The sequence below is a fragment of the Miniopterus natalensis genome, chromosome 11 (assembly GCF_054644295.1).
Source record: "Miniopterus natalensis isolate mMinNat1 chromosome 11, mMinNat1.hap1, whole genome shotgun sequence".
NCBI lineage: Eukaryota > Metazoa > Chordata > Mammalia > Chiroptera > Miniopteridae > Miniopterus > Miniopterus natalensis.
In genome coordinates, this window is record NC_142091.1 from 50,547,257 (window position 1) to 50,574,504 (window position 27,248).

The 27,248-nt window shown below is 51.2% G+C and overlaps 1 protein-coding gene across 1 annotated transcript in view; it reads right to left on the reverse strand.

The window, feature by feature from the left end:
- Positions 1-708: 708 nt before the first annotated feature.
- The window catches only part of PLEKHA7 (pleckstrin homology domain containing A7), a 75,656-nt gene continuing 49,116 nt past the window's right edge, over positions 709-27,248 (reverse strand). Inside the window, exons 11-24 of the mRNA XM_016225165.2 lie at positions 26,039-26,107; positions 25,785-25,865; positions 24,884-25,033; positions 24,212-24,313; positions 18,817-18,925; positions 18,451-18,677; positions 15,388-15,576; positions 15,173-15,290; positions 13,164-13,267; positions 12,396-12,596; positions 9,432-9,587; positions 7,116-7,249; positions 6,239-6,384; positions 709-2,723 (exon numbers count right to left, since the gene is read on the reverse strand). Of these exons, the coding sequence (XP_016080651.2) occupies positions 2,701-2,723; positions 6,239-6,384; positions 7,116-7,249; positions 9,432-9,587; positions 12,396-12,596; positions 13,164-13,267; positions 15,173-15,290; positions 15,388-15,576; positions 18,451-18,677; positions 18,817-18,925; positions 24,212-24,313; positions 24,884-25,033; positions 25,785-25,865; positions 26,039-26,107 (1,809 nt within the window). The 3' untranslated portion in view covers positions 709-2,700. The remainder of the gene's footprint in view (positions 2,724-6,238; positions 6,385-7,115; positions 7,250-9,431; positions 9,588-12,395; positions 12,597-13,163; positions 13,268-15,172; positions 15,291-15,387; positions 15,577-18,450; positions 18,678-18,816; positions 18,926-24,211; positions 24,314-24,883; positions 25,034-25,784; positions 25,866-26,038; positions 26,108-27,248) is intronic.

Here is a 27,248-nt window from a genome sequence, read left to right on the forward strand (position 1 = left end):
CTCAGGCGCTGTGGTCCCCTCTAAAGAAGCGAAGCTGGCCACATGGACTTTCCCAGAGTTGTCCCCACCTGGAGGGCCCCTGGTCAGCCAGTACTTTCACCCTCAGGGAACAGGAGCCCTCGAGAGGCGGCTATCACGCTGCCGCTGGAGCTCTTCATGGGGAGTTGGGGCCTGTAATACTCCGTGGATTGAAGTTTGGGCCACGCTTCTCATAGAACAGTCTACACCTCCGTCCTGCTGGAGCTGGAGAGAACACTCACCATATTCCCTCTTCCAGGGGACTCTGTGAAACAGAGACCAGCAGTAAGAAAGCCACTGACATGGTCTCACCATGCGGGGGGCACTGCGCCCTGTACCTTTTTTTTTAATCCTCACTCTAGGATATTTTTTCCATTGATTTTCAGAGAGTGGACGGGAGAGAAAAAGAAAGAGAGTGAAATATCGACGTGAGAGACACACATCAACTGGTTGCCTCCAGCACACCCCCCGAGCCGGGACTGGGGATTGAGCCTGCCGCCAAGGTATGTGCCCATGGCTGGAATCGAACCGGGACCCTCCAGCCCACAGGCCGTCCGACGTTCTAACCACTGAGCCAAACTGGCCAGGGCGCACCCTGTACCTTTTTATTTTCTCTTTGCGCTCAGTCCTGGAGGAATCCTCTTCCCCCAAACCCCAGTCCTCTGCTATGGAGATAGCTCCAAGAAATGCTTACAACAGGAAAGTATTTTTTATTGTAAAATTCAAAAAGGGATCAGTAGCTAAAAAAGCGGCAGTTCCCTGGTTTAAATAGTTGGAAATTCACGCTAAACCTTGGGTGCTCTTGGCAAGAGAGAAAAACTGCCATTACAACAAACTTGGAAACACACCCGTCCCTAAACTCGACTGACCTCTTGCCTTCTGTTTTAAGCAGATATCACAAGTCAGAAGGAATTAAATACAAATCCAGTCTGCAGCGGTCCTTCGCTAACCCACCTCATTGGAACGAGCCGGCGGTGTGGGCTGGAAGAGAGCCCGTGGAGTCCCTCCTGTATCTTGGATTGCAGTCTGCCTGCCAAAGCCCAGCGGCTTCTCCACAGGGGTGGGGGGCACCTTGAGCAGCTGCTGAGGCCCCGGAGCACAGGCCTTCTCCCCCAGGCCTCCACAGTCAATCAAGTGGCAAGGAACTGTCACTGGGAGAAACTTCATAGGTGAACACAAGCAGGATCAAGAGCTGACAGTGGCAATTTTCCAAAGAAATGGGAAAAAAACTAACACAGGCCACTGGTAAGATTACAGCCTGCAAGAAGCAGGAAGCATATCAGGTTAATATTTTAACTGTACATCACTTTTTTTTTTTTTGCAAACCATTACACTTTTATTTAAATTAACTTTTTCTTGCAAAATATTCATTTCATTTTTCCAACAAAATCTTATAAAGGCAAAAATAAAATCTTATTTTGGCAAATGTCATGACGTAGATACTGGCAGCATATGGAGTTAGTTAAAAATAGACAGCAACTTCTAAATATATTCAAGATCTTTTTTTTCTGACCATAGCCAAAGACCAATTTTCATCTAAAGTGTGGCTCCACCCAATGGAGTTTTTTTGTTTTCCTTTAAACATCGCTTTCTGTACGCAGAGTGTCATGAGCTCCATTTAAATAAAGGGCCGCAAACACCGCGACCGGCTTGGCAGCCCCTCCTCCTTTGGGGCTGGGAGTCAAGTCAAAGTCCTGCCATCGTGGCCCCGCTGGCTGCCAGCCAGCAGAGATGGTGGGGGCACACTGTCAGCCCTCTTGCCAGCACACGGAGTCCTGGGAAAGCTGACTTGGGTGCTCCAGGGACAGCCAGCAAAGGTCCCAGGATTCCAATGACAGCCTACTGTGGAGTCAAGCAGTGTTAGGTAGATGCCACCCAGTGTGGAGTTTATTGCTTGTGATACAACAAAAGGTGCTTCCTCTCACCTTTTCTGTATTTCAAAGCATATTCTTTAAATGAAAGCAAACTGCTTTTTTCTTTCTGAGAAGAGCCCTTTGCTGAGAGGACCTCATGGGCAGGTTGGGAACCGAAGCTCTTGAACACATTGTTTTCCCGAAACCAAGCCCAAGGGCCAAGGCACAGACTTGGGCTCCATGTGCCATCCTGATGGGGTTTCACACTCCAGAGCTGGTCATCCGGTCAGGTCAGGGACAGCTGAGCTCTGCAGCCAAAGGGCCCTTCTTCCCCCAGATAGCACGCCGAGGATCCCGATGCCAGAATCCACTGGAAGCACATTCTCAGATCCAACTGTCACCTGAGTTCATCGGATGCTGGACCTGCCTACGCTTGCCCTGCCCTTCTCCCCCCACCCACACCTACCACCCAACAGTCCCTGAATTTCTATGTGCAGCCAAAATCCTGCATCCTCAGCTTTCCAGCCACTCAGCCCTTGAGGTGAATATTATAAAATATACTCTGATTCTAAAATACAGTGTGAGTATTTTACAGTGTGTATCAAAAGTGCGTCTGTCACATGTAAAAAGGAGTCTGAACTAACACGAGGTGGGGGGGAGGGCACCTAACTCTGTGGTGGGCACCTGCAATTGGTGAGCTGCTCCCTCCTCCAGCCAGAACTCCTGCCCAGCGGGCAGGGTTTCCTTGGGGGAGAAACAGTCAATCTTCTCTTGGAGGATGCTGGTTCCACTGGCCCCCTGGCTCCAGACTTCTCCTCCGCACACTGGGTCACGGGTCAGTCACTGCCTGGGCTGCAAAAAGCACAGGGGACTGAGAAACTGGCAGGCCCTTGCCCACATCTGGGACTAGGCAGAGGGCATGTCTGCACACACATGAGACACAGAACGGCAGACAGACACACAGAGCAGCAGAGCAGAGGGCTAAGGCAATGCGGCAGCTGCAGGGGGACCCTCGGCTTCCAGGACTCATGGCTGCTTGCCCCCCACCACCACCACCACTTCTAGGAAATTCGCCAGACACATGCTGGCCCCTAAATTGGGTCCCTGCTCTGACAGAGTAAAAGGCCTGAGCAGAGTACTCTGGGGTCCAGTTCTGGCCCTGCCCTTCCTTCTCTGAGCGACTTGGGGTAACTCAGCCTCCATGAGCCTTGTTTAGTTAATCTAAAGCAAGGGTGATCACACCCACCTCCTACTGAGGCTTCAGTGAGGGTGAAAGGAAATGGGGGGGATACTCTGAGAAGAGCAGTGAAGGCCTATTTCATAGCATGGGGGCACCAGAAGCTGGGCGGAGACCTCTCCCCTGCCTCTATGGCCTGGACACACTCAGATCTCCAGGAGAGCCACATACTACCTTGGCCTCAGCAAGTCCCTGTGGCCTTTCCAAAGGACCCAGCTGGAGCATCCCCTGTGGTTCGTCATCCGTCCTGAGAGCCTGCCGGCCTCTTCCTTCCACCCCCAGGCTGCCAGGCCTGCTGAGTCTGCTCTGAAGCTGGGGGAGCCCAGGCTGACGGACACCTGCCAAAAAGCATGCCCCTGCCCCTATGGACACTCTCTGTCTCTCAAGTCTCTCTCTTCTCCAAACACCTGGAGCTCCTGGAGGTGGCCCAGGTAAGTCCATAGGTGCTGTGGAAGAGCAAAGGCTCTGAATTCTCACTGAAGGGGCCAAAACCTGGCTCTGACACAGCTGCGACTCCCTGGGCAAGTCCCTCAAGGTCTCTGAGCTTCAATTCCTCATCTGTAAAATGGGGATGAATATCTTATAGGGTTGTTGTGGGGATCAAAGATGCTTACAATGCCTGGAGCATAGTAGGCACGCAACAGTGTTAACCGTAAGTACATATAAAGGAAAGAAAAGGGGAAACCCTACAAAATGAGTATTAGGGAAAGGACTGCTGAGACTTCTACTCTGACCCCTCCCTGTCCAGGTGAGACCACTGGGCTCAGAAGCAACTCACAAGACTGGATCAGACACTGGGCCTTCCAACCCTGGTCCAGGGCTCCTTCTCTAATCCCACACTACCTCACATTACTAAATGCTCACATGGGGAGGGCTCAAAAGAGCTGTTGCCAGAACCTTCTGAGTGGCCAAGAGCCAATCTCACATTGCCCTGGGCAACCTCCCCAGGAAGCTTCCCTTCTCCTTGCTAAAGTGCTCAAGTGACCAAAAGGGTGGTTCTCAGGTTGGCTCCCACACCAACTCTGTGTGACCTAGAGAGAGCCCCATCCCCAGTCTCCTCATCTGTAAATGACTTTTCCCAGTCGTCCAGTTCTTTGATTTCTTTGGCCAAAGCCCAGAGTGGCCAAGATCTAACTCTTCTTTTCCAAGCCACCCTATCCTCCAACTGGCCAGCTGGCCTGCATTGGCCCCTTGGGGCATCCTCTGGCCTGTAGTTTAGCTCTTGAGATTTCTAGGAGGCGGGGGGGGGGGACACGACAACGACGACTTGGATCTCATAGTTTCTATTGTATTGGAGCCACTGAGAATGGAGTTCCCCAAAAACATCAGTCCCCCACCTGCCTACCAGTCCAGGGCAGTCTCCCCAGCAGCCGCTTTGCCAAAGGAAGGAAGCGTGAGCAGGTGGCACGGCAATCATCTCAGCAGCAGGGCGGGGTGGGGCATGCTCAGCACTAGGCGAGGGGCACGCCAGGCAGATGCTCTTACTTGGAAGGTGGTGTTAGACAAAGGTGTAGTGAAGTCCGTTGCTTAAGGGGGGATAAGGTGGCACCGTCCTGGAGGACAGGGGGCCTTTAGGCGGGAGGAGGGCCAGCTGCTGCGCTAGACGGGCACACAGGAATTAAGTGGTGCGTTAGGCTCCTCATCTGCTCCCGCAGTGCAGATGCCCCACTCGGCAGGGCCGGGTGGCGCAGGCCCCGCTGCCCACCATTAATGGCCTGGGCTTTGGGGGGCACATCCACTGGGCCTGGCTGGGACAGATCCACTTATGTCTCTTGGATGGGGAGAGGGAGCAAGAGGGAGGAAAGGCTGCAGCAAGGGTGGCCACTCAGCAGGAGGTGAGGGAGGCCCTAGGTGCCCAGGTGCTAGGTTTGGGGCCTGCTGGTGGTGAGGAAGTGGAGGGCAGTAGATCCACATAGCAAGCACAGGCTGGAGGGGGGCACGCATGGTGGGGGAGTACCCTCCCCCCGGAAACCTTGACACAGGAAGGAGCTCAAAATTGCTGAGGTAGGTCAAAGGGAGCCCCCAGGGTCACTAGGAGGAGGGGTCTGGGGGAGCCATCTACTGTCTCCCCCCCAAAGAAAGCCACACTGACCACCTCTCAGCCCACTCAGAATGTCCCCAAATGGAGTCAGGACAGCAGGGATTTCATGGGGACAGAGAACAGGCTTCCACTGAGATCTTGGTCCCTCTGCTTGTCCTTGGTAATTCTGATGGCTTCCCGAGGCACCATTAAAGCTCTGCTCCCCGGACCAGGCTCCCCAGGGCCAGTCACCTGGGGGCCCTGGAGGCCCCAACCTTGATCATTTCTGGACCCTTTGGCCAGGGTTGGAGGACTGGTGAGGACTGTGCCACCAGTTCAGGCTCTACAGCCACCCTCTCTCCAGAAGGCCTAGAGCACACCTGCCAAGGGTACCACCCAGCGACACGGTGGCCTCTGCATGTGGAAGAAAGAGTAGCAGGTGAACCGTAAGGGCACGCACAGGGAGGGGCGCGGGGGCAGGAGGGAGGAGCCAGGAGTCTCCTTCCTGGCTGAGAGAGAAAGCCTCTTCCACACGCACACACTTGCAGGCATGGGCACACACCCACCCTCCCATCCCACGGTGTTATTTTTCTCCCCACTGACTCCCAAAGTCCCACTTCCCAATTCCTGCTTTCTGTCACTCTAAGGTGCATGGTAGCTTTGATTTGGGGACCAAAGCAGGGGTCCCAGAGAGGACTTGAGGGCCCCGTCCTGCCTTGTCCCAGCAAGAAATCCAAGCACCCACAGCTTTCCTGCCCCTTTCTTCACGAGGCCAGAAACCTTAGCCTTGGCCCCTTGGTCAGGGGCCTAAAAACCTGTTCTTAACCCACAATCTCCGGGAAAGCTGAAGAGCAGTGCCACTCGCTACTGAAGAAGCTAGGGACCCCCCTCGGAGGCCTCCTTCCTCTGACACTCCTGAGCTCCAGTTCCTCCACTGCCCAGCCGGCCCCTCATCATCTTCCAAGCCCTACTGTGCTCGAGAAACAGGAGAGCACACCACTGGACCCCAACCACTACACCTGACACCTGGTTCTCCACAAACTCCCTAAGAGGCCTGGCTGGCCCTAAGCCCCAAGAAGCAGCAAGCAGGACCCGGGTTCCGTGCCTCACCTGCCACCTGCTTGCTGCGCTGGGAGGCCTCAGAGGCCAGGGCATAGGAGATGTTGATGATGCGCTCCTGCTCCTGCAGCTGCGAGTCCAGGTCGGCCACACTGTTCCTCCGGTCCTGGCCCGAGGTCGGCTGCAGGTTGCACATGCTGCGGGATGGGCAGAAAGCAGGTGGTAGGCCCTCGCCACCCCCACCATCGCCTCGGGAGGGGAGGGTCTCCTGGCCTGGGGAATCTCATCCTTTTAGGGGGCGCTGATAAAAATAGTGCACTTTCTCTCTAGATAAAGGTGTGCATGCTTCTCCCCAAATATCCCCCAAATCACAGCTTTGTTCTTCCTTGGGGAATCACAGAACTCAAGATAAGAGCGCCAGCTCTGGGCTCCTGTTAAATCCAAGTGTGAAATGGCTAACTCAGGTTTGAAAGGGAGGCCCTCAAACACCAGGTTTATGGAGAATGGGGACAAAGGAGCCACTTCTTAGGGCCCTGTCCTAGTCTCCAGGGAAACGGAAAAGGCCTCTGGCACCTGAGAACAAGGCTGGGGACCCTGGCTCTGGTCTATGCGTCTGTGTAAGGGCACTAATGCTGGGAGCTCCAGCTGTGTCCACTTCACCACCATGCGTGGCTCCACTCCCCACATTTGCCAGGATCCTGGGACACAGGACAGGCCGTCTGTGTTTCAGGACTTCCCAGATGACCTAGGCAAGCTTCCTCGATGATCTGCTGGTGACGTACTGAGTGCCAGCTGCCCCTTCCGATGAGGAGGAAGCTGGCAAAACATGCACCCTCCTATCCAGCCTGGCCCACGGCCCACTCAACTCAGATACCCATGGGATCCAGACCTAGCGGGTCCGCAGGAATTGGGCAGCGGGCGGACTGACCTGGACCGGGTGAGGATGCTGCGGATCTTCTCGGCTTTGCGATACCGCTCCTGCAGCTCCTCCAGGCTGGGGGGCTCTTCAGGATCCAGCTCCACGTAACGCTCAGGGATGGAGACCTTCTCTGGTTTGGACAGCTGAGGAGAGGAGCAAGAGGCGGTGGGAGATGGGGGGACTCAGATATCTGGGTTTGGGACCTGCTCCCACACCCTGTCACCCACCACAAGGAAGCTCATGTTGCCCACAGAGGTAGGCTTGCTAAGATCACAATGCAGTCCACTGAGAAGTCAGGATCAGAATCTGGGTCTGACTCCAAAACCCATGTTCTTTCCAGTGCACCAAACCCCCTCCTGCAGGGGAGGGGAGGGGAAGGGTAGGCAAAACTACGAGCCTAGAAGCCTTCAGGACAGAAATGATCGTCCTTAAATGCACCCTCAGTGTGCTCCAACCCCTGCCGGCCTCTCCAGCTACGCTGACCCACTGTGCGCCTCCACCCGTCCTTCCTCTGCCGGGATGCTCTTCCTTCGCTCGGACTCTGCCTCGCCGTCCCAGCCTCACCTCGGGAAGCCTTCCCTGACGCCCCGCCCCCATTGCTCCCTCCTGTCTGCGCAAGGACCTGGCACTTAGTAACTCCTCAGCAAATACTCCTTGGCTGGGTGGGGGGTGGATGGGTAGGTGGATGGGTGGGTGAGCAGGTGTGAGGATGGAGGGATGGCTGAGTGGATGGCTGGGTGGCAACAGTGCCTCCTATTCCTACAAATGCTCCTGCGACCTAGACAGGAGGCAGCCATGCTTTTCTATTTCCTTCTACAGGAAAATGGGCCCCAATTCCTGCCCAACCCCTAGGCTTTTACACAAACCCAGGGGCAACCTCAGCGTGGAAAATCTCGCTAAAGGCAACCTTTGCACACCCCGGGGAATTTTTTCCTCCTTGAACTACCAACAGCACATTAAAATGGGGTTGGTTGAAGCTTCTAAAAAGGAGCTAACTCCAATCCCAGGGCAAATCTGGACTTAAATTTAAACCCATGCAGGCCTTTCATTCTGGTGAAAGATGGCAAGAAATAAGCTCTTCTCTGTTGTTCCCAATGAGGGCAGATCCAGAGGAAGGAAGCAGATTACATTGTAGCGGGAGGGATTTAGGTTAGAGATAAGGGCAGACTTTTTCCCCTGGCTGGCAGGCCAATTAGGACACTAACTATAGAACATACTTTCACTGCCAGGGCAGCGTGCAGAAGCTTCTTTTGTGAACCTGAGAAAGCACCAACCTTTGGCTGTTTCAGAGGTGCCAAAGGCAAAAGGTCTGAGGACAGGAGGCTCTTGAACCCCTGGAGCCCCAGCCAACCCTGGAACTCATCCTCCAGGGGCATCAATTTGCCCCAGACCACTAACCTATCCTTCATGTGGTGAGTGCATTTCCTCTCATGCAGCATCAGGGTTGGCTAGTCCTCATACAAATGTTTTGGGATATCTGTGGGCCACTGTGTTTCATTCAACAGAGCTGTCATTCAGCAGATATTTATAGAGCATCTACTATTTGCTGGCCCAGTGTTAGGGGGACAAAAGTGAACCAAACAGCCATTAGAATATGCCCTAAAGAGATTACAAATGACAAAATAGAGGTCACAGGAGACCACCCTATGTCTTGAAGACCCTGCATCTGTCATTCTGATTCCCTTTCTCTTCTCCTGGGTAGCAACATTCCTGATCAGTAAAGATCCAGAGGTTACTTGCTTTCCCAGGTCTGCCGGTCATGATGCATTTGCGCCACCAGAGGGCGCCAGAAGCACTCAGAGCAGAACTATGCAGGTCTCCGAGCCTCTGCAGTGGCTGGAAATTTCACTGCGCTTTTCAAACCTCCCCATTTTCCCCAGGTCTGGTCGCCCAAGTCAGCCTGAGAGGCCAGATGCAAGGCCAATCCCAGGCTTTGCAAGGAACATTTCCTAACAATAACTACCTTGCCCCATCCCTACTATGCGCTAGGCCCAGTGCTCATGGCCTTCTTTTGATCACTGCTAATCCTCCAGCAACACACGGAGTCAGTTAATCCTCATCATAGCCCACTTTACCACTGGGGAAACTGAGGCACAGGGGAGCTAAATGACTTGCCCCAAATTACAGATAGATTTGAACCTGCATCAAAATACCAGGCTCCTTTAATTGCCTCAAGCTGCTATCCATCCTGTCTCCTGGGCCACACTGAGGCTGAGCCTTGTCCCCATTGAGGACATTCCCCTTGTACGCTGGGCAGTGTGGGTGAGGCTGGGAGCCTGACGGCTATGCCTCCTGGGGGAGCACGAAGGAAGCCCCTGCCCTCACCTCTCTGCTGATGTCCAAGTCATAGTCCTGAGGCTCCAGGTCCAACTCAGTCACAGGCATGGCCTGTACTTTCAACCAGCCATTCTCCTGGTCCTTCCTCTCCCCTTGCATGGCGCGGTCCAGCAACTGCAGGTCAAAGTCCTGCTCGCGCTTCCACTGGCAACAGAACAAGAGGGTTAAATGTAGTCCCTTCCCGACTGCTGCAGGAGCCACGCTGGTCCTATTTTGAGTGGTCTTGCAGGCCCTGGAGTCCTTGGGAAGATGGGCTGGGTGACCATGGACCTCAACCTCCTCATCTCTAAAATAAGGCAGCAGTTTTATGACGCGGAATGTCCCTGCTGTACGCTGTAACTCTCCAAGGAATGGAGAATGGGGCCTCTACCGCTTTTATACGGCCTGATTCCAGACGGCTGATTTCTTTCTGTTTTAAGTCCCTCGAGGGTTCAAACATGCATCCCCAGGGCACAGGCTGAAGACATATGACTTTAGATTCACTATGGTCCCCAGGGATACAGGAGGCTCCCAGATCAGAGAGGGTGACACCTACACAACCTGGGGGAACTCTGGAGAAGGGATTTGGCCCTTCTGCTGCCCCACAGTCATGGGAGCCTTTCTGGTTCAGGATCCATAGGTCCCAGCTCAGAAATAATGGAAGAAACAAGCCCATTAAGGCCCTGGTAAGCAAGTGGAATCGCTAAGAGCCTCTGTAAGGGGTACTCGCAACAGGATACATTTAGGGGTGGGCCTATAGCACCCACGGTGGAGCTGGGGTGGTCCAAGCAGGAGCAGCTTGGGGCCAGTGAGGCAGATAAACTGTTGTGTATCATGGCATCTATTTGGGGCAAAAGTTTTAAGTCGGAAAACAAAACCATGTAAAATTGAAATGCTAAATCACATGCAACGTTTCCAAGGCTATTCTGTGGTATCAACCTTTTAACAAGTGTCTCCTTACAGAGGGAAAAATCTAACTGGCCATTCTAAGATCTAAACACAATTGTGCGACACGGAGGCAACCTTCCTAATCCCATGTGGCCCATATCCTCACAGGCCTTTGGTGCTGAGCAGGTTTGAGAAAAGGGAACAAGCTCAAAGTCTCTCTTCTCTTGAGAGGAAGCCAAACAGATGCTTCTCCATCACAGGTCACCTCCTCCCTCCCATCCCATTCACCTGACAGAGTCCCAAGCAGTCATGATTGTCTCCGATGACCCTTCAAGCGCCCCCAAAGCCCCAAACCCATAGCCATTGTCAGCACATTTCACCCATTCATGCACAAGCTCTCGATACTGATGCCAAGCCAGTATCTTAGGTTTCCAATCACAGTATGAAAGGATTAGGCAGTTGACATTTGAGGGATGAAAAATTAATTTAATGATTCACAAAGAAAAAGCACATTTTCTTACACGCTCGCATGTGCCCCGGATAGAGAGAGAAGTCCTCATTCAAACCCAGCCTGATTGTTTCCACAAACAGAAAAAGGCCACTAGACTCTGCGGTGCATCCTGGGGAAGAACCACGCCAATCCATTATCATTAGCAACACATTTATTGGCGTTGATACAGAGACTTACACAAGTCTTTTCTTTTTTAAGAGAAAAATTACAAGGTATTCAAGTTACGACTTTTAGATAACCTTTCCACATTTGAGACATCAGGTTGTAAAAGGTCAGTGTTCCCCCACATGACATTTGCTTATAAAGTTTAAAAGTTACTGGCTTTGTAGTGCTTCGGGATATGAGTGTCCTGGGTCTTACCCCTTTGGTGTCTGAGCTAAGGCTGCAGAGGGGCCTCTGACTACAGAACATAACATACCTTGCTATCTTACTAAATACTAAAACCACAAAGAGTTTTCCATAAGAAATTGTGCAACGGGACTAAAGGAATTAAAACCAAACCAAACCAACTTAGACTTGATAAAATTTATTCAAATGTACAATCTCTGAAGTCTGTGTCTACTGCCCAGACGTAAGACGTGGACTTTGATAAATTCATAATGCCCAGACCTCTGCCAGTGACCACGGCCCTCGGGCAGCAGGCTGGCTCAGTCTTGCGGAGCAGCTTTGGGATGAGTGAATTATGAGTCAGTAGGCCTGCCTGGAGGGGCAGCAGAAAGGTGAGTCACACATGGGAGTGCTCACTAGGCTATGGAGACAAGAGCTGCTATTATAAGCCTGGTAACAAAGAGCACAGGCCAGTTAGAGAATGTTCAATGCAAATTAGAAGCTTCTGTAAACACAATCAGGCAGGATTAGAGAGGCAACGAGCGGCAACACTAAAAGCAAAAGAGCTTGTGCAGTGAATCAGGGAAAGAACCATCAGGCTAGAGGTCTAGAGAAACACTTAATTTCAAACAACAGGGAAGTCAAATGGGATGTATCCAAAACGGACCTAAGGCGACAGCGGGCAGGTGCAGTGCCTGGAAGCACCACCAGGGGGCAGCACAAATCCCCTGACTCTCCTGGGGCACTTGAGGCCTGTCAGCACCACAAGCAGCAGCAGACCACAGCCCACAGCCCGGAGTCGCGGGCGTGACCCTGTGCTCAGCTGCCCCACAGGGCATCTGCTTGGAAGTTTGGGAGGCTGGTGGCGTGTGCTCCTCCGCATCATATTACCATCTTGCTCCACTCCTTGAATCCTCGAACCAAGTACATGCTCCCAAGTCCTTGATTCAGCAGAGACTCCGAATGCCTACAAAGGCCTCTTTCAAGCTCAACTCAGATAACTGACTGGACACTTCCTCCGGCTCCTTGACTCCTGCAGTGACATCCTCACTCCAGCTCTGCTTCCCAATCACCCTCTGACCAGGTCACACACGTGTCCCAGTTTGTGAACAAAACATCCCCATGAGGTGTTCTCTGAACCATCTAGGTCAGCGGCCCTCTCTCAGGGGTGTGACGTGCTGTTTGGGGGCCTCGGGGAAGCTCTGCTCCCTGTCCCAGCCCCACCTGCCTGGACCCTCCTAACATACTGAGCCAAGATCTCCAGGGAGCGGGTGGCTGAGGTAGCGCGACGAGGGCAGACTCATCCTCTCTCCTTGGCTCAGGGTCTTCTTGCGCTCCCGGACCAGGGCCTTCTGGTGCCGCTTCATGCGCTCGAGCTGCTCCTCTGCACTCATCTTGCCCCGCTGGTGGTCCCCTGAGTACAGGCGCTCCAAGGCACTCTTGGGTCTCTGAGGAGGAAGAGGTGAGACAGAGCAGCTGGGCTGGGAACACGGAGGGCAGCCATGCTGCTGGCTTCATTCCCGGTCTTTGTCTGTCTCTATCACACAAAACACTCTATCTAGTTGGGCTCCTCTTGTCCACAGAGAACCACTTCCCCTAAGCATATTCCTAGACACGACACCCCTGGCCCTCACGGCCTCCCTGGGCGGCAGCTCATTCTGCAGATGCAGACACTGAGGCCCAGATCTGTCCAGTCGGGCATACATGCGGCATGTGGCGAGGTCAGAACTCAGGTGCAGACTTCCTGGGCTCCCTCCTTTGAGCCTCACAGACTGAGGAGAAAGGTGGGGGGTCCTCAGGAAATGGAAAGGGCAGGGTGATGCCTTTCTTGGTGGGCAGTGGGGAAGACGTCACTGAGCACATGGTGACAGGGACCCTCAGCTCCAGAGGGGCTGAGACCACCTCAGAGACCATGCCCAGGGCTCACAGGATCGCAGTCACCATCCACTTTGGAGCCCTTCCCTCTGTGCATGAGGGAGCAGTGAGCTCCTCGCAAACTTCTCAAGGCCACTCACAGGGAAGGTCATCTTGCTGCTTTCGGCATTCAGACCCCTCCGGAGGGTAACGTAGGGCGCAATGGTGGACGACTGCTGGAGCCTTGACGTGGACCCTGAGAGCCCTTAGTGAGGAAAGAGAAAGGCAAGTGTATTGGTGATGGACAGCCCCTCAGCCCCTCCCTAATCACCTCCCACTGCCATGAAGGAACCATGAGGGTTCAGCCAACAACCCTTCTTCCTCCCCAGGGCCTGGAAGAGCGAGACCCAGATAGAGGATGAGGGCCCAGCCAGGCGTGCCCTCTGGCCCCAGTGGGGGACAGTGTCTCTACAGATCTGTGGACCACTCTAGTCTTCCCTCACATACAGAAACCCAGGGCTGCTTGGCACATGGAAAGGATGGGGGAGCAGGAATATCCTTCATCCCTTCCTTCTGATGAACTCCCAGGCATCCTGCGTGACCCAATATCCTGCCTGTATGGAGGCTCCTGAAATGCCCCTGGCAGAATCAGTTATCCCCAATAGCCCTCAGGATATTCACTGGTTACTGACCAGTGTCAACATACCTAACTAGACTGTGAATTCAACAACGCCTGGTTGACTGACTGAATGAATGAAGATAAAGAAGGTGGCACCAAACATTTACTGAGCACTTGCTATGTCAGGCACTGTTATATAGACTTTGTCCCACTGGCCCTACAGAATAAGCATCACTTGACCAGTGTAGAGGTGCTCACAGACACTAAGAGATTGGTCCAAGGTATAGGGGAGGGGTCTCGCTGACCACGTGCTTCCCACATCTGGGTCCGATGGCTCTGAGAATTCAGGTCACCCTGGCCAGCTGGTGCCACAGCCTGCACTTTCTCCACTAGCAGCCATTGTTATTAGGGGTGGTCTGTGATATCTGGAAATGGGCACCCGCTGACTGAGGACACCACTAGCATATAACAAGTAGGAAAGAGAATGATGAGTGTCCTACAGTGCCCAGAGAAACCTAAGCAACAAAGAATTGTCCTGCCCACAATGTCACCAATACTGCCACTGATAAGCACCTCCAGGCCGTAATGAATGAAGAGACAGGGCCCCTAGGCACAGTGTCAAGGGCTGCTGTGACACCAACTCAGCAAAACCCAGAGCCCACACTCTGCAGGGACAGCTCAGGCCACAGCAAGCCTAGACAGTGTGGAGACCTGGGGGTCACATACCCCCACACGTGCCGGAACCAGGGCTCTGTGTCCACCTGGCCAAAGGGGGAAAGCACTGGACCTTCTACCTCCAGAAGCAGACAGGAGGAACAGAGAGGGAGCATGGCCCCTGCAAGGGTTCCAGGAGGCCTCCCTTTATGGAGATGTCTGAGGAAGAGGGTCTGATATGGGGGAAATGGGGTACGAGTGAGCCTAAGGGCCTAAGTCTGTTCCCATCCCCACCTTGAAGGGATAGGGAAGGTCAGTGAGAGAAAGACCCAATTGAAGAGAAAAGTGTGTTTGTTTAAAGAAAGAATTCATTGAGTCTTAGAGTGACATAGAAGAGGAACTAACTCTCTGAAGGCCCAAGATGGCCATGCTGATGCAGTCACCCAATGTCCCAGCCTACAGGGTGCAGCGGCTCTGGAGCCAGAACACTGGGGTTGGATTCTGGCTCCATCACTTATTAGCTTATTAGCAAGTTACTTAATTTCTCTGAGACCTAGTTTTATTACCTCTAAAATGGAGATAATAATAGTACTTCCCTCAGAGGAATATTGTATTAACTAAGTGATTACAAAGTGCTTAACACAACACAGTGCTGAGCTTTACAGTAATTGCTATTATCATCATTTCCAGGAACAGATGTAACAAAGAGAAAAAGAAGCAGGATGTGAGCCAGAGAAAGGAAGGACAGGCCCTCCCCAAAGCCCAGAGCCCTGTGACAGCTGCTGCCCAAGGCCCAGAGCTGCAGGCAGAGGGTGCGAGGTACCAGGGGAGGGTTGGGGAGCAGTGACTGGCTGTGCTGGGGGTTCCCAGAAGCCTCTGGGGAGAGTGTTGCCTTACCTCTGGTAGGCAGCGTCTGATACTTGCTCTCAGGGCCCACGAGTCCCAGGGAAGACTGGGCCACGTCACCACTGAAAGTCGTTAGCTCAGGCTCACTAACGTATGACCGGAGCTCCACCTGTGGGCAGAATTTGAGGCTGTCATACCTGCCCAGAGTCACACCACCTTCCCTGTCCCCACCCATAGTGGGCAATCCCAGGGTCCTCTCTGCTCACCCTAGAGTCCCCATTCATACACTGTCCCTGCTCCCGGTCTCGCTTTCTCTCGTCCGACTGCCGCTTGAGGCCCCTCACTGAAGTGTGCCGGATGACGGTGGCCTCCCTGGGCAGAGGTGGCACGGCCGGGGGCTGATCCTCAGGGCTGTAGAGTTCAGGGAGTGGGGGCCTGGGAGGTGCCTCGTCTTCCTGCTCAGAAAAAGGAGTAGAACCAGTGCTCAGTGAGAGCGAGCTGGAGGAAGGGTGCCAAGTGGAACCACCACAGTGGTGGCCCAAAGGGCAGAACTGGCCACCTCGGGTCTGTGGAGCATGACCACTTCAGCCCAAAGGTGCCAGTGTTTGCCTTGGCAGAGCTGTGAAGAAAGTGATACCTCACCTCCAAATCCACTCTTCCCCTTGATTCACACATTTCCCATTTTTCAAAGTGTTGCCTACACTGTGTCCCCAAACCCAGACCTCAGGTCTCCTAGGTCCATGTTCTTACTCCTATAGTGCTTGGAATGTACCGTAGGGGGCACAGGCTGGCCACTCTGCACATATTGGTAAGCCTACGACAGCCTCCCCGCCCCCAAACATCCGCCCACTCCACAGTGCTCAGACTGAGCCTCGCATGGTCTCAGGATCCCTTAGCAGGCTGGAGAGCCAAGCGAGGACAGTCTACCTCTTCCTGCCCCCTCTATCAGAAATGTGAACAGTTAAAGAACATCTCCTCCTTCCTGACCTGGGGGCTGAGCAGGCGGCCAGGACTGGTGACTCGCTGCCTGCCCTGCAGTCCACTCCTTGAGGATGACGAATGTCACTATTTTCCTCAAAATCCCTCCCACCCCGCCCCGCCCATGACACTCTGAGGGCTGTGGCTTCACTACAGTTCAACAGCCTGGCTCCCAACTGCCATGGACACCTACTCCTGGGACAAATGACCACTGAGACTCCTTCCTCCTAAATTCCCCACCTTAGAGTAATTTTGCTTAGTTTTTCAGAATTTTGCAGGGTTTGGGAAAGGGTGTCCAAGCTTGCCTTGCAAAGCCTATCAGCATTCTTATGCAACACCTGTCATCGCTGTGCGAATATTATCCCCACAGGCTCTCTGAGCATCAGTGGTTTCCAACCCCAACAAGATCTCAGAGTCACCAATTTCTAAAAAGCTCTCCAGAAAGATAAACACAAAACACTGACTGTCCTTGATTGAAGGCAACAGAATGTCTGGAGACAGAGGGTGGGAGGAGGACATTTTATTATTGTTTAAAAATATCTTCTGATTTGTACCCTTTGACAGTACTATCTAATAAAGTAAATGACATTAAATTCAAGAAACTAAGCAAAATAAAAATGAAAGAATTACAGCTACACACAACAATGGGGATGAATCACACCAACATATTGTTGAAGAAAAGATGCAAGGTATGAAAGAGTAAAATTATTTAGAGATGCAAACATGGGCAGCAAAACTTGAAAAAAAAAAAAAAAAAAGGCAAGGAAGTTATCCAAAAAGTCAAGATAGTGGTTACCTCTGGCAAAAAGGGCCTTGCCCTGGGAAGGGACCCACCAGCCCGAGGGCTTCTGGTTGCTGCAAAGCTCTATTTCTTGGTCTGGGTGTTGGTATAACATGGGTGGTCTCTTTATTATTATGTGTTAATTATATATTCAGGCTTTATGTCAATTTCAGTATATCATTATCACAAATATAAGTATAAAATAGCAAACAATAATTAAAAAAATGGTGAAACTGGTGACCCTGAGGCTGACCCAACATGAAAAGCCCTGCCCCTGAGCCACAGAGGACCAAGCCGTGAAGAGGAGCCTCTGTGACGTCTATTCAGAGCGGCTTGTTGTGCACAAGGGGAAACTGAGGAGGCTTAGAGAGGAGATGGGCCTTGTCCGAGGCCCAGAGAGAACAAGAGCTGGAATCCAGGCTAGCACCCTGCCCCTCTGCTGCTTGTCCTGACTGGCAGGAACCTGCCGTATGTCAGCAGTCGTCTTCCCCAGCCATTCCTATTGGATTTGCTATTTCTACCTCCTGTTTTGTGGCTGGTGCTCTGTGCCTCTTAGATCTAGGATTGGGAAGATCTCAAGATGAAGAAATTCACAATGACCCTGGGCCCTGGGCCCTGGCTAGAAGCAGGTAGATGGTGAGGACCTGGATGTGGGAATTTATGTGTTTAAGCCACTGCTGTGCATGACCTCATCATGGTGTACAGGCAAAGCTCCTCCAAGCAAAGTCCTAAAGGTCCCCCTTCCAATGTCCCCTCTGCCATGACTCTCCAGTCACTTGGACCAGACCCCCTGTGTTCTCCAGCCCAAACTGGCCTGGCCCTGGAGACATGAGCTATCCTAGTACCTGACCACACCTTCTTTTTCCTTAAAGTCTCCTGTTGTCCCAGACTCTGCCAAGGGCTTGGCCCCTCTCTATGCCAGGCAAGCCAAGGCAGTCACAAGGGCCACAAACCTGACCTGAGGACCTGGGATGAATGCCCAATAAGATGACAGATGGAACAGAGAATGGTCAGGAGATATAGATTGAATTTACTAATGTGGAGACCATAAGCAAATTTTAACACCTTCGGGCCTCAGTTCTTATCTGTGGGATGGGGACACTGACCTTCCTGTCTATATTCCACAGGGTTATTCCAAGGATCAAATGTACCCTACAATCCAGCAGAGTGCTCAACTGTAGGTGAAGATAAAGGATCCTCTTCTACTGAGGATAGATGTGTGCAACTGCAGGTTTGCAAGGAGCAGCAGCACACTGCTGTGCACAGTGTAGATCACAAATGCCACCTACTCGTCACAGTCACTTCCTCTGGCTGGGCCTCAGTTTTCCCAACTGCAAAATGGGAGGGTTGGGCTAGATTATCTCGAAGGGCCCTTCTAACTCTGGGAGTCTGAGGTCCAATGGCAGGGCTCTTCCACTCCTTAATTTCTCATGGCTCAGGACTCTGGCTGGGTCTGTCTCCCCAAGTTTACCTAAAACTTCTCTCCTGAGAGATGCTGACTAGTGCACAGAGGGACAGTCATCTGCCAGACAGGAAAAGACAGCGCTCAGCTCCTGGTCATCATACTTACAACTTTGGGCTTCGTCTTGGTTGGTGACTGAAGAGGCGACGTCACCTTCCTCAGCTGGGGCGGGTGAGGTCGGTAGGGCAAGTAGGTTTGCAGCTGAGGGAAGAGCCGAACCTCCAGCGGGGTCCGCACAGGGCTGGTGGGAGGGCTGGGCTGTGGGGCTGGCTTGCTCTCAGAAGTCGAGAGTGAAGGCACAGGCGGGTGAGGAAACAAAGGCACCGTTTTTCTCTCTAAGGGGCGTAGAGGGAAGCAAAGGATGGGCTGGAACAAAGAGCCGCTTCCTCAGAGGGGAGACACACCTTGAGGTCCTGGGCTCCTGAGGGCCATCCCACCCACCTGGGTGCTGGCCTCGGGAGACAGCCCACTCACCCGGGTTTTTGACCGACTCCACCAGGATTCTGAAGTTCTCTTTATTCGCACTCAGGCCTGCAGTGACATCTTCAATCCTCCAGAGATCCTTCTGTATCTGCGATTTTTCCTAAGGAAGGCAAGGCAGTGGTTCATCTCCTTCTTAGGACTTGTGCTGTTGTTTAAGACAGAGCCCCTCATCCGGGGGGAGGGGGAGCAGCATTTCCTTGGGAAACCCCACCACAGATAGAGCCAAGCCTGCTTCATGGCTTCGCGGGGAAGCGCAGACATGGAGGATGCCCAGGGCGCCGGAGAGGAGTTTCAGAGGTGCCCTAACCAGTCTACCTTGCCTAGTTCCACCTAATTTAAAAACAGGCTGCCTTAAACACTGTACAACTCCACTTATATGAGGCATCTAGGGTACTGTAGTCAGATTCAGAGAGAGAAAGCAGAGGGTGGCTGCCAGATGCTGGCAGGAGGAGAAGAGTGAGGACTGTTATTTCATGGGTACAGAATTCAAGTTCTGCAAGACAAAAAGAGTTGTGGAGGTGGGTGCACAGCAATGTGAACACTTAATGCTTCCAAACTCTACACCTGAGCATGGTTAAGGTGATAAATTTTATGTTATGTATACTTTACCACACTTTAAAAATACAGACTGTCTTAGGCAACTATGGCATAAGGGAAGAGAAGGCAAGGACTAGAGGTTACGCCTTCCCTAGAATATAAAGAGCATCTTTAAAAAGAGAGCTAATCCTGGGATTTGAAGTTTAGTTCAGAGTACAATGGGCCGTGGAAATTTTTGGCAATAAAAAGGAATGAAGTACTGACACATGCTACAACATGGAAAACATTATGCCAGGTGAAAGAAGCCAGACACAAAAGGCCACAGGTTATATGATTCCATTTATATGAAATGTCCAGAATAGGTAAACCCACAAGACAGAAAGTAGATTAGTACCTGGATAGAGCAGGAGTGGGGAGCTGAGGGTGGGGGTGGGGAGTGACCATCAATAGGTACAAGGTTTCTTTTGGGAGGTGATGAAAATGTTGTAAAATTTATTGTGGGAAAGGCTGCACAACTCTGAAGATTCTAAAAAAACAGTGAATTGCATACTTTAAAAGGGAATTATATAACAAAGCTGTTATTTTTTAAAGTAATGGGGAAAGACTCAGGCTACAAGACCATATGCACACTTGACAACTTATAACCAATACCAGCTGGGAAGAGGCCCTAGAAAGAGGAGAGTGGGGTCCGTCGTGACTAAGGGGTTGCCGGCATCTTTTAATAGACTTGTTTAAACATCAAATAGAATATTCTTTCCGTTTTTAAATTATCATGGGGGAGGGCAGAAAGTTTCACATGCCCATCTCCTCTCAAGGCACCTGGCCACCCTCAATCAGAAGGGTTCTCGCACTTGCGATGCTTAAGGACCTGATTCTACAGCTGGGCTATGCGCTCCCTGAACCATCCCCCAGGGGCAGGTTCTCAGCAGATTCTTGGTACACATATGTTGAATGAATAAAGGACCAATCACTTAAAAGGCCCTGATCAAATACTGTGCAGCAGCCGTGACAACAGATGTCTGGGGCTTCCTTCCTAACGAGGCTCAGACTCTCATGCTCTCCCCACCCTTAGGACACCAACACACATCCTCAGGGCTGACAAGCAAATAATGAGCTCAGCTCCTCACTTTAAGTACAGGTGTCCTAAAACAGCCATGCTTTTGAGCCCAAGTTAACAGGATTATCTCTAGAGCTGAGGTCCCCAAGCAGAGTGCTGGGTGCAGGTGAAGGAGCATGGGATTCAAATCAACTCGCTCCTCCTCTGGCGGTCTACCTGGCACACTTCTACCTGCCAGTTCACAACCCTGTCCCCGCTTTGCCTTTCTGTCACCCCCACGTGTAAGAGAAGAGCAGAGAGGAGCGAAGGCCAGAGAACCTCTATCTTTCCCCAAGGGCGATGGAATTTCAGAACTTAATGACAAAGGAAAGGAGGCTTTTGGGGAGCAAGGCAGTGGGCTTTCATTCCTGAATCCTGCCACCAGGCTGGGCAGGAAGGCTCCTGTGTACTGCATTCAGCAAAGGCTCTCATTGTCCGGAAGTAGGGACACCTACAGTTAGCCTCACCTATCACTGCCTCTCACCTGGCTTCCTCGTCCAGGTGGCCATGAAAATCTTTATAAATAAAGCCACTCATCAGTAATGAAAAGGCTATGAATTTTCTCACAGCCAAACCTGGCTAAAGGTGAGTTGCCAGGCCCCACTACTGAGAATGTGTGTATGGGGCCGCAAGCATATCCTCAGTGTTAATGATTTATTCAGGACTCTCATAGCTTGCCTGGCCTAGAATTACACCCAAGAAGTCAGCACAGAGCCTGCTCAAAGAAGGGCTTTGTGAGTTTCCCAGGTATTGTGGCATTCAGGGAAAGCATGAGCAGTGCCACCGAGCTAGGTGCAAATCAAGCAGCAGGGACCAGGCTCCAAACTGGCCCATGTTTTAGTAACGTACTAGGGAGTCTGTGACAAGACCTGTACATTGTACCCATTTGTTTTGCAGAGGGGGAAAAAGGTTCCTGGGTCCACTGTATGTTAAATCACCATGAAATAAGGCACAGTAGAAATTCAAATGGCCAATAATCACATGAAAAGCTGTTTAACCTACTAGCAAGTAAATAAATGCAAATTAAAACAAGATGTCTTTTTTCAGCAGGTAGACTGGCAAAAACTAAAAAGACTGATAACATCAAGTGCTGGCAAGGATGTGAGTAGATAGGTTCAGTACCCTCATTCACTGTGGGTGGGAGGGCAAATGAGTACAGCCTTTAGAGAGTGATCAGGCAGTATCCATCCACACTGAAGATACACACTCATTTCAACCCACCGAGTCCGCTCCTGGGAGCCTGTCTTAGACAAATGCTCATAAGTGAGCTTGAAAAGGCAGTTACACAGATGCTCACTGTGGCACCTTTTATAAAAGTGAAACTGCAAATAACATTTAATGCCCATCAGAAGAGGAATGGATAGATAAGCTTGGACTATCCAGACTATAAAATTCTATGAAGCAGTTAAAAACTAATTTAATTTACCTAGACCAGTGCTTTTCAACCTTTTTCATCTCATGGCACACATAAACTACTAAAATTCTGCAGCACACCAAAAAGTATATTTTTGGCCCATCTGACCAAAAAAAAAAATAGGTATAATTTTTATTCATTCACACTGGACAGCTACTGTTGTGTTGCCTGTTGTCATTTTTTCATTTCACAATCTAAATTCATTTTTCCATTTGACTAGTCAGGTACTGCATGTTTTAAAAATTCTTGTGGCGCACCAGTTGAAAATCACTGACTTAGACCAACACTGCCCAGTACAGCCTTCTGAGATTATGGAAATCTTCCATCATCTGTGCTGTCCACACAGTGACCACTAACCACATGTGGCTACTGAGCACCTACAATGATTCTAGTGTGACTGAGGAATATATTTTTAATGTTAGTTCACTTTAATTAATTTGTGTTTAAATTTAAGTAGCTACTGTATTGGGCAGCATAGACTTGGGGGTATCTTTCCTAGAAAGATTTCTACAACATGAGGTTATGACAAAAAAGTGAGTTCAAGGTGTAAGAATGATTCCTCTTTAAAGAAACCTGCCACCCCCAAATAAATGATATAATTCTCTGTGTGTGCCCGTGTTCGGAAATGCAAAGAAAATGGTCGGGAAGGCAACGCTGCAAACTGCTGGAACCCATTACACAGAGGGAAGGTGGCGGTCGAGGGCAGAAAGGGGGCGGAGGGAAGAGAAGCTTTTGTTTATATTTTGGTTTTCCTTCTCATTGTTTGGCCCTTTTCAGAGAGATGTATTCACATGTTATTTGGATAGTCATAGAAACATAAAGAATAAAGAGCTAAAAAAAAGTTATTGCAAAAATGAATCTGGCTCGTTGAAGTCCAAGAGGACAGGTATAACGGGAGATAGGTATAACAACGCGGGGCGGTTTAAGAAACCAGTAATCAGAAATAATCGTCCGCAGGGTTTTGTCGATATTCACCTAGTATTTTTTGAGCCACTATGATAAGTGCTGGAGATACAAAACAGAGTAGGAAAATGTTAGTCAGCCTGGATGAGGGAAATCATAGGAAAACGTAGCAGCAGCAGGAGATAGACAAGTGCTGTGAAGCAGAGCACGCTCTGAGCCACAGGTAAGTGCCCACAGGGCCCTGGACCAGGCTCTCTGGAACCAGCGCTGAATGGTGAGTGGGGGGCAGCAGTGCCTGGGAAAAGCCTTCAGTCCTGAATCTCTCTCTCTCTTTTTGGAGTGAGGCTGATGTGGGGAGAGTCAACATACAGGTTGTCCCAAAAATAAATATACACACTTTGAATAATTATTAATTCCACTGGGTTAAATCTGAAAAGAAAGACATCAATCGAGCTATCAAAAAACGTATGTGTATACATTTTTGGGGATACCTTATATTCATTAAATCACATGAGTGAGGAGCCTTGGCTAGAACTAGTTTATCAGTTAGCAAGCCTAGCACCAAAACTGGCCTAGCACGGTGCCTCAACACAAGAAGCCCCAGTTAATGCTCGCTGAACTCAAATAAATCGAGTTCATGTCAGGGCCCTGAAAGAGGAGATACAGACCTGAAGCTGGGTTAGAAAGCGGGTTATTTTCCATTTTTAAGATGTTGAGGGTGAAGCTGGTGCCTGGTTGGGCATCACAGTGAAAGAACACTGGGCATCTAGAGGACCCAGCAGGAAGGAAGGAAAACCACACAGGAGCTTTCTCCTCTCACCTCTGGGGACAGAGCAACTGTCCAAAGGTGGCCTGATTTTTAAGGATAGAGGAAGCAGGGCTCTAAGGCTGCCTTTGCTGAGTGAGGCAGGGGCCACAGCGATGGGTATCTCCTAGCCCTCCTTCCAGAAATGCTAATGACTGCCTGCAGACCAGAGGCACCTCCTGGATTCACACTACCTCCTCAGGTGAAGGCTGGATAACATCTATCTTCAGGAATCAAGAGGAAGGAAGGGAGGGGGCAGGGCTCCCACTGCTGTCTGAGTGAGTAGCTAGGAGACCAAGATGGGCCAAGAACCAAGGAACACAGATCACTCTCAATCTCTGTAAGGGTTTCAAGGTTGGCATTTGTCTCCTCTCAGGGCTTTTTTCCCCAAATGTAAAATCCTTACAAAAACGTCCCAGCGCTTGTCTACGAGCAGAGAGATGAGAACTGGGGGGGAGGCTGCACATCACAGCCTGGCTGGGGGAAGGGATCCCCGAGGGAGAGCTTGGGGTGGTGCGCAGGCTAAGCCCTGGTGGAGGAAAGAAGGCCCTGGGTGGGGCTCAAAGTCCCCACAGGTGAAGGCTCTCACAAAAAATCAGAGCCCAGAATGGATAAAGAGCCCTTGAGTCACCTGGAAAAAAAAGGCTCTTCTGTGCTGCTCCTGCAGGGTCTGCTTCAGCTGCTCCACGTCGCTCTCCAGCTTCAGGTATTCATTCCAGGCGTTTTCCATCTCCTGTTGGCCAAGGAAACGCTCTGATTCTTAGCTATCCCTCTCCTCTCCCCTCAGAAGCTCCATGAGCACCTGTGCTCCTGGCCACAACTGATCTAGCCTCGGGGAGAGACAAGGGGAGCCCAACAGGTCTTGGGCAGGCCTGGTGAGGGAGAGACATGGGTTGTCTTCTCATTCATGCTCTGACCCTGGCCATCTGCACTGTCCATTCTTCTCCCTTGGAGACACTTTGGTTCTCAGCCCTGGCAGAAGGGCCTGCACCACATCAGGTGAACAGATAAAAGTGGAAAGTCTGACATCTTAGAATTAACTGCACACAGATCAGGGAAAAGCCTTACAGGCTGCTCTGAGAAATCTGGTCCCTCAGGTGTCACTATAGCCATACAGGAGTCGCTGATGGAAAGGACCCTAAGGCACCCCTGAACATGTTACCCCCTGGATAAGGGAAGCTACTGCCAGGAGGCCAGATACCCCAAGACTCTTGCCCCTGGCCACCAATTCAGTTATAACTGGGGGGATGAGAAATGCAGCCCCCTGCCCAGCCCACCCTGAGGGGGAAGTGTCTGTACGCACAGTGGACTCTCTGGAGAGCTCCGCCCGGATGTGGACCAGGTCCTCTTGCAGCAACCTCTGCTGGTAGGCAATCTTCTCCAGGTGCTGGGGCTGGTCTCGGTACTGATCCATCTGTCTGTGCAACACCTCCAGCACGGACTCCAGCTGGTCCTACACCGGGCAAGAGTCAAAGAGCAAGAAGATAAGAGGGTAGTCCGTGGAGGCCTCCCACACCGTGCCAGGAACTAAACAAAGCTGCCAGATCTAACCATAACTGAAGGGCCAGTGTCTACTGGGTCCTGAGAGTCAGGGTCTCTGAGTCCAGCTCTGACTCTGCCCATTGGATGGCCTGGGGCAAGTAACCGAGAAGCTCTGTGCCTTGGTTTCCTCATCTACAAAATGGGCACAAGGCTACCAATTCCTTATGGGATAAATGATGAGAATAAATCAGTCTATGGAAAACTCTTTAAGCTCTTGGGACAAAGGGCATGTTATAAACCTTCAACATCACAAATATAACACCTTGTTAAAAGGCAATAAAGAAAAAAATTCACATTGAGTGTCTAGGAGACCAAATATTGGTGCCCGCTAACTCCGCCCCATTCCTGCCCTCTCCCCCAGACTTGCACATCCTAGGGGCCCGGGAGTATCACATACAAGGCAGTGGAGCCCTCCTCTCCCAGGCTCACCTCTCCAGGCTCCAGGGAGAGGTGGGCAAGAGCAGAATTAGAGGGGTAGGAGGAGGAGGGCAGTGGTACAGGTTCAGAAAGAACCACCCCCAATACCCCAAGAAACACCCTTTAAACCTAAAGACATTGTTCTGGATAAACTAACACCTGTTGGTCGACACCATCCAGTCTAACTGAGAAAAGACCAACCCCCTACTCCACCCAATCTAAGAATATCCACAACTGATACATACTTTGTTCTCCTTGAGGGCTCGTATCTTGTCTTCCAAGTCCTGGAGGATCCTGTCTTGTTCACAGAAGATGCTCAGTTTGACCTGTGAGCAAGAACAGGTTGGAGAGGGCCTGGGATGAGGAGGAAAGGGCACAGCCTTGGACTGTAATCAGAAAGCCTCTGGATACAGAACCATCCAAACCCTCCTGAAGCTGCCCACTCCGGGTCTGGGGACAGCAGGCAGCCAAGGGGTCAGCTGTCACTCTGTTCACTCACGTCAATGTCACTCTCGGCAATCTTCACCGGCCTCAGGCTCCGGTCCTTGAGGAGGTCCCGGCCTGTCATCTGCAAGGTGAACAGGTTAAAGGAGATTTAACCACAAAGTTTGGGATCAAAACTCAGGAAAGAAAGTTAGCCCCACGATGGATGGGTATGGAAGTCTTGGCAGTGGCCAGGAGGGTCACGGCACAGGAGGGGCAAAAACGCGGGCAATACCTGCTTTATTGTTATGCCTATTTCATTTTAGGAAAAAACTGAAACCTTTTCAGGATTCTAGTAGCACTTGTAAATTTCTCAAATTAAAGGAAATGCAGATGAGTTCAAGTTACAGCATCATTAACTGTAGCAGCTTATATTTGCTCAAAATCAGTATGAATCTTGGAAGATTTGTCACTGATAAGAGTGAGTTTTGCTACTGAACCTGGGGTCAAAACAAGTGACAAAGGTCCATGAACCCTGCCCAGGGCAGTGGGGTGAGTGGACCAGGAGGGCCAAGCAAATCCCTTGGACATAGTCAAGCCATAGTTTAAGGAAGTGTCTGAGCTGTCCACGGCCCCATGAGTGATGTCAGCCTTCCTCACTCTATCTGGGAAAAGAATCTGGCCAAGGGAAGAAGGAAGCTGGATAATTCCTGGTTGGGGTTTTCAATGGATCCCGGAATAACTGAGGTTGGGCGGTACTTGTATAAGTTATAAGTTACCCTGTCCTCTCAAGAAAAGAAACCACAAAGCAGTAGACAAAAATCACCCAAACTTATGGGTAGGTGGAATTTCACAGTTCCCATCTCTCCCTTGACCCGACGTGGACAACATGTTGCCCATCTCTAACTGACCCCTACGAAGCTAAACCCCAACTCTTTAGCCCATGTTTTCATTTCCCCCAAATCTCCTTCTTGCCAAAAGCTGCGCAGGGGAGGGGAGGCCACCCCCATGGCCAAGCCATGGGCAGGAATAGCCAGGTTGAATGTGCCCTGCTTGGGGAGCTGTCTTGCTGAACTCCATTTTGCAGATCTGACTAGGGACACAGGGTATAGCTAGCCATGGCCAAGACAGGTGGTGGTGTGCACTATGCAGAGCGTCCCAGTGTGGATGGACAGACAGCTGCTGGAGAGATGGCCCTCGCTTTCTCCCTACTCCATCTGGGAGGTCAAGTAAGTTTATGAGTGTCACTCAGAAACAGAAATATATTGGCAAGCATTTCCCTCAGA